The sequence below is a fragment of the Ochlerotatus camptorhynchus genome, unplaced genomic scaffold (assembly GCF_037179485.1).
Source record: "Ochlerotatus camptorhynchus isolate MF236.1 unplaced genomic scaffold, CSIRO-AGI_Acam_v1.1 ptg000564l, whole genome shotgun sequence".
NCBI classification, from domain to species: Eukaryota; Metazoa; Arthropoda; class Insecta; order Diptera; family Culicidae; genus Ochlerotatus; species Ochlerotatus camptorhynchus.
In genome coordinates this window covers 96,884-103,989 of record NW_027041046.1, presented here as the reverse complement: position 1 = coordinate 103,989, position 7,106 = coordinate 96,884, and the positions used below count along the sequence as shown (strand labels likewise).

Here is a 7,106-nt window from a genome sequence, read left to right as displayed (position 1 = left end):
GTTTTCTTACGGCGCACTTTCGGGGAGGGGCATTTTCTTTTTGTGGATCCGTACATTTTTGAAGGTGTGTGTACCACCGTAGAATCACCTTTATCGGATGAGTCAGAGTTCGATTCTTCAGCTGACAAAATCGAAAATTGGTTTGCGTTTTGGACGGCTGATGCAGCCTTCAGCATTTGAGCATATGTCTGCTTGGAGCGTCCTGTCGAAATTTCGAGAGTTTTCAAAGGTTTATTTTTAGGCCGAAAAACGACAACCCATGGTCCTTTTGAAAGTGGTTGGTAATACCTGGTTCGCGCAACGTTGGCATCGGAAGATGCCATAAGTGTTGCGCAAAAGCGGTGCGCAACCGCTTAAGAAGGAAAAACTAAAAACCCTCTCGAATTGAATAATTTTAATTACTATTATTTTTTTTTTGCACGGCGTACAAGCAAATTGAAGAGAAAAAAAAAACGAAAAAAAAAAACTTATATAAAGTTGCAACACGTTGTCTCACTATGAACCATACTCCCTTACCAGGGGTAAGAGACAGAGCCACGCGCCACGAGGCAAAACAAAACCACAATATGGAGGCAATGGACTTGCAAAATGTATTGTACTATACTTATGCCGGTTGTGTAAACAACCTATCAGTCGGTGCAGCTAGGTATTCCGTTTGCTGCTGCTACTATTGCTGCTATTGACGGAGATGGTGCGATGATGATGGTGATGACTTTATGATGATCGATCACTGGGACAGTCTATACGTAAGACTCAGCTTACGATAGCTGCTTCCGAAAACCGTGCGCGATTCACCTGAACACTTTTTTAATACACGGCAAATGAGAACAACCCAAATTTGAGTTTGGTTCACTCATAATCGCCAAAAGTGCAGGAACTCAGCGATGTGTAAAATTTGTCTCATGTTTTCCCAGGTTTTTCCAGGATTTTCCAGGGAAAAATTCCCGAATTTGAGAAAAGTAATGATTGGATTCACTCAGTCTATTGGTACTACTCCGAGACTGAACAAAATTTTCGTCAATTTCCTCATTTTCCTTCAGATTTTTTTAGGTTTTCCACAGGAAACAAATTTACTCATCGCTGAGTTCCTGCGCTTTTGGCGATTAGTTATGAGTGAACTAAACTCAAATTTGGGTCGTTCTCATTCGCCGTGTACGAGAGCGATGGAAACGCGGTAAAAAAAACGAGTATTGCATGAAGATACCAGGACGCTGTTAACTGGCTCAGCGCTCGATTCGGTGTGGGGCTGCTTTATTTATTTTATATGTTTTTTTTTTGTTTTATTAATGATTTTGTTCGCGAGAAAATGTCCAGCTGCACTCGTGACGTTGGCCAATCGTGATATTGTCACGACACAACACTACTGGTAAACCGAGAGAAAAAAAACCAGGCGGAATAAAACCAACAATTGCACTGCCAAAAAAAACGGCCGTATCTTCTACTTTCGGATTGACCGGCAAGAGAACGATATGGAACGATGCGTTCGATTTCAAAGCTTTTATTGAACTGGTTTGTGTTGTGTATTGTTTTTAATAGAATGCGATCAAAACAATCTGTAGGTAGAGTTTCCGTTTTCTGTCTCTTTTCGTGTTTGGGTTGTGTGTGTTCGTGAGTGGCTGAGTGACGTCTAATTCAAGGTAGATGTATCGGGTAAGGTAAGTACAATTTCGATTTCAATGTGTATAATTTTAATTTCATATAATTTTATCTAATTTCAGGTTCACCGTTAACATGCTGGCCGCCGTTGAAACCGTCCGTTTCAACCATCATCAGCACATTCTTCGATGCGAAGTTGAGCTAGGCATGAGCTAGCTCCTGCGTTGTCTTCGTCGGGATCTATCGGAAGGATAGCGATCTCGGTAATCGCCCGTTTGTACTGCCCGGAACCGGTCTTGACCACGACCACCCGGACTCTTTCATCCTTCCCTGCCACTGTTTCGATGATCCGCCCCAACGGCCATTGGAGTGGTGGTGCGGATGTCGGATTGGGACTGCTTCCACTTCGTTCGCTGCTGGAGTTGACTGACATAATCCAGCTGCCAGCAACGCCAAAGGTCTTGGACCGACCGCTTCATCTCTTGGAGGAGCGACAACCGATTCGGGTTTACGTCGATCAAGTTGGGCTCCAGGATTGCCACGAGAGGTTCGCCGACGAGGAAGTGACCAGGAGTCAGAGCGGAACAATCGTCAGGCGAATCTGTAAGCGGAGAAAGAGGACGGGAATTGAGCACCGATTCAATCTGGGCAACGACTGTCTGGAGCTAGTCTACGGTGAAGGAGCGGTTACCCATGATGCGCCGGAAGTGGTGCTTGAAGGATTTTATTCCGGCTTCCCAGATACCGCCGAAATGCGGTGAACGGGCCGGGATGAAGCGAAACTTGATTCCGCTTTCCAGGCAAAAGTTCTCCCAGTCCTCGGATTTGAATTGACGACGGAACTCCTCTCGCATCGTATGAAGTTCTCGGTCTGCCCCGACGAAGGCAGTCGCGTTGTCGCAGTGTAATTCAAGCACTCGCCCGCGACGAGCTACGAATCGCTTGACGACGTTTATGCAGGCGACGGGACGACAGTTCGGCGACGACTTCGAGATGCACGGCCTTCACCACGAGGCACACGAATAGCCCGACGTACACTTTAACCACAAACGAATTGACAGACGACTTACTGGCGAAGAAATCAATTAAATAATGTGGTTCACTGTAATTGAATTTTCTTGGAAGCTTGTGCCATCATCCACCAGATGGGATAGTTTTTTTTGTTTTGATTTGAACAAAGTTGATTTTGTGTACAATGATTCTTTGACAGTGTGCAAAGAGTGCGTATCATTTTGTCATTTTTTTATGCATTTCAGTTTTGAGTAGAGTGAAAGAGATAGAACCAAAATATTCTAGTACATTTGGTGAAAATGCTAGTTCAATCCAATAGTAGTGTTGCCATGTGGTACAATCCAGTAGTACTGGTGTTGCCATGTGGTACACTGAAAAATTGCAATAGAAGGTTAGTCACCAAAGTTTTCGAGCCGCTCCGTCTGTCACTTCGTTTGTGCTTTAACCGACGCGCCCCGACCACTTAACGGACGTACGAGAAACGGCCCACAGTAATCCATCCCAGAGTGTATGAACGGTCTGGCAGGTGATACGCGAACGGACGGTAGCGGAGCCATGATCTGCTGTGCTACCCGTGGTTTACATTGGAAACAGGTTACGCATCGGCGTACCACCTTGCGTACTAGTTGCCGACCCCGGACTGGCCAAAATCGCTGGCGAACAGTAGCGAGTGTGAGTGTAGGACCACCGTGAAGTGTTCGGACGTGGCTGGACCTTGCGATGAGCCAACTGAGTTGATGGTCAGCTGGAAGTAATATCGGGAAACGAGTGTCGTACGGTGCTCTCATGTTGGCTAGTCTTCCGTTGAGCCTGAGCAAGCCGAACTGGTCAATGAACAGCTTCATGTCCTTGAGTGGTGATTTCGACGGGGATATTGCTGCAGCGGATCGTGCATCTTGCAGGCGAGGAAAGTAACAAACTTCAGCCGGGAAGGACGCTAGTTGAACTTCTCGCACTAGAATCTTGAGCGCATGTTCACCTTTCTCTGGTGTTAGTGAACCGATAGTGCGTTCGCTCCGGGGGAGCCTTGCGTTGCTGAAAAATCGGTAGCATCGTGCTACGACGCGTACTAGCTTGGCTAGGTCCGAGAGTCGTTCGAACAGTGATGAATCGACGGTTGTGGTATGCAGAACGATGTTTGGGCAGGCTTCTTGTTGCAAATCGGAAGTGTCCGCCGTCGAAAACGCATACTCGGGCCAATTGTCAACGGGGGCTTTGAGAAAACTCGGTCCATGCCACCACAAATCGTCCTTCGAGATCTGGTTTGCCATCATTCCTCAAGAAATCCGGTCGGCTGAATTCAATTCCGACGGCACATGCCTCCACGTGCAATCCTTCGAGAGACGCTGTATTTCAGTGATGCGGTTTGAGACGAAAACCTTCCAGACATTCGACTGTGACTTGATACAATGTAGAACGATCGTAGAGTCCACCCAGAATGTTGGAGGTTCCACGAATTCGGTGTTTCGACGTAGATTGTCGACAAGCTGGCTACCGAGCAGCGCAGCGCAGAGTTCCAGTCGAGGAATAGACTGTCCACGCAGTGGAGCAACGCGTGATTTGGCAGTCAGTACATGGCTGTGGAGCTGTCCGGAATCGTCACGAGAGACGACGTAGATGCAACAGCCGTATGCTGTTTTCGAAGCATCGCAGAAGCAGTGTAAGCTGTATTGGCGACTCTGCATGGCTCTGCGTGGCACGGAGAGAGCTTGTAGTTGGCTGAGCTCCGAGCGGTAGACTGCCCACCAGGCGGCGTATTCTTCGGACAGCCCTTCATCCCAGTCCAAGTGTTCTGCCCACAGAACTTGGACAAACATCTTGGCTTTAATCACCACTGGTCCCAGGAGGCCTAGAGGATCGAATAGCTGTGACATTTCGGACACGACGAGGCGTTTTGTTGCGGCGTTCAGCGGTGGCAGAGCTGGTATTTTAAATTTGAATGTGTCCGATTGTGGAAACCAGAGAAGTCCCAAGGTCTTCACAGTAGGAGAGCGATCGATTTCAAGCTCTCGCGAGGTTTCCCACAGCTGACGAGGAATGCTTGCAAGGACGGCGGCATCGTTGGTCGCCCACTTCCTGAGCACGAGGCCGGCTTGCTGCAGCATCTCCATCAACTGACGACAAGTTTCAGCGAGCGTATCTAGGTCGTCGTGGCCGGTGAGTACGTCGTCGACGTACGTTCCTTTCTTGATCACGGGGACCGCCAACGGAAAGCGTTCTCCTTCGTCAGTGGCCAACTGGTAGAGCACACGAGTAGCATGGAAAGGCGAGCTAGCGAGACCATAAGTCACGGTTTTTAGTTGATACACGCGCACTGATTCTGACGGATCTTTCCTAAACAGGATCTCCTGATATTTCCGGTCATCTGGATGTGTCCAAATCTGCCGGAACATCTTCTCGGCGTCAGCAGTGACGGCGAAGCGAGGCATGCGGATGTTGATAACGGTTGAGTACAGAGCTGGCTGTATTGTCGGACCGGACAATAGGACCTCGTTGATCGATAAGCCACGAGAACCTCGGCAGGATCCGTCGAACACTACTCGTATCTTCGTGGTTGTACCACAAACGAAGTGACAGACGGAGCGGCTCGAAAACTTTGGTGACTAACCTGCTATTGCAATTTTTCAGTGTACCACACGGCAACACCACTACTACTGGATTGTACCACATGGCAACACTACTACTGGATTGAACTAGCATTTTCACCAAATGTACTAGAATGTTTTGGTTCTATCTCTTTCACTCTACTCAAAACTTAAATGCATAAAAAAAATGACAAAATAATACGCACTCTTTGCACACTGTCAAAGAATCATTGTACACAAAATCAACTTTGTGCAAAACCAAAGCAAAAATACTATCCCATCTGGTGGCTGATGGCACAAACTTCTAAGAAAATTCTATTACAGCGAACCACATTATTTTAATTGATTTCTTCGCCAGTTAGTCGTCTGTCACTTCGTTTGTGGTTGTACTCTCAGGACGGTGGATGGCATGGTGGGGTAGGAAAAACTGAGGGCTACGCGACGCGGACGGATTCACCTCCTCCATATGTCCCAGTCTTTCATATTCCTCCATGAACGCGTGGTACGCTTCACGAAGGCCTTCATCGACAGCAAACTTTTTCTCCATGGATTGGAGCCGACGTAGTGCGAGTGGGTAGGAATCTCCAAGCATTGGTAGCATTTCCTCCCGTAGAGGTAGACGGACGATGTATCTGCCGTCTTCAGCTCGACTGACGGATTGTTGGAAGTGGTCTTCACAACGCTGCTCATCGGGAGTGTAGGCTTTCCCGACGTCAAAATTTTCAACTTCCCAGAACCGTTCGAGCTGCTTGTCGAGTGTGTCGTTCATGCAGACATGACTACTCTGAACTGCCTGTGGATCGGGAGCTGGATCCACTACCTTTCCGCAGACGATGTAACCCAGAACTGTCTTTTGTAGTAGCGGATACCCAGTAGCGACAGAGATTTGCTGATGTTCCAGGAGCGAATAGAACAATTCAGCGCCGATGATCATATCAATCTTCTGGCTGATGTTAAACTGGGGATCAGTCAGCGGAAGATTACGAGGAATCCTCCATCGTGTAACATCGATATGGTGGCTGGGTAGCGATATGGTAAGCTTCGGCAGCACTAGGCAGTCCAGACTGAAGCGATGATCTCCGTAGCGTGAAGCGAGCGAGATTGTAACTCCGAAGTGGACGTTCACAGTGGATTGATCAATTCCACTGACCGGCGAGTTGAGCTTGACACGCTTCAAACGGAGTTTCTGGCATAGTGATTCGGTGATAAAGCTGGGCTGTGAGCCACTATCCAGCAAGGCTCTGGCGAAATGTTCGTTGTTGTCAGCGTCCTTCACCTTGATCACTACTGTGGAGAGCACAACAGTACATTGACGAAAAACTTGAGTCACTTCAGCACCTTGACAGGACGTGGAGGAAGGTGAATGATTACCGAGAACGATTGAATCAACCCGCGATGTGGAGGGGGCGATACCAACCGAAAACGATTGCGGAAACGATCGAGACGACAAGTTCGCGAGTGGTGAGGTAACGGCTTGTACCGGCGGCGGAAATACAACGGCGTTCGCATCGCGTTGCGACATTTGATACGAATGCGAACCGATTGCTTCATCGGATTGACCAATCAATGCTGGTGTAGATTGGTTGGTCTGCGCTGCAGGTGTACCAGGAGCCGATGATGACAAAATTGGCGGTGAATGCAGCAACGAATGATGCTTCTTGGAGCAATACTTGCACGATCCACTGGAGCAATCCTTTGCCATGTGTGTACCCTTCAAGCAATTTATACAAAGCCCATGCTTCTTTACAAATTCAAATCGTTGTTGCGGTACGAGATTCTGGAAGGCGGTACACTGAAACAGGAGATGCGCTTGTTTACAGTTGGGTCCCAGCACATGTTAACATAGCTGGTAATGAAAAGGCAGACTCATTAGCAAAAGAAAGTTCATCTCAAAAAAGTCCAGCAGACATCAAA

The 7,106-nt window shown here is 47.9% G+C and overlaps 2 protein-coding genes across 2 annotated transcripts; both read right to left on the bottom strand.

Annotated features, from left to right (window-relative positions):
• Positions 1-3,884: 3,884 nt before the first annotated feature.
• On the bottom strand, positions 3,885-5,036 carry LOC135713533 (uncharacterized). Its single transcript, XM_065236659.1, has one exon. The coding sequence runs from the start codon at positions 5,034-5,036 to the stop codon at positions 3,885-3,887; it is 1,152 nt and encodes a 383-aa protein (XP_065092731.1).
• Positions 5,037-5,550: 514 nt separating this feature from the next.
• LOC135713532 (uncharacterized) lies at positions 5,551-6,894 on the bottom strand. Its single transcript, XM_065236658.1, has one exon. It carries the CDS (start codon positions 6,892-6,894, stop codon positions 5,551-5,553), a length of 1,344 nt encoding a protein of 447 aa, XP_065092730.1.
• Between the last annotated feature and the right edge of the window lie 212 nt (positions 6,895-7,106).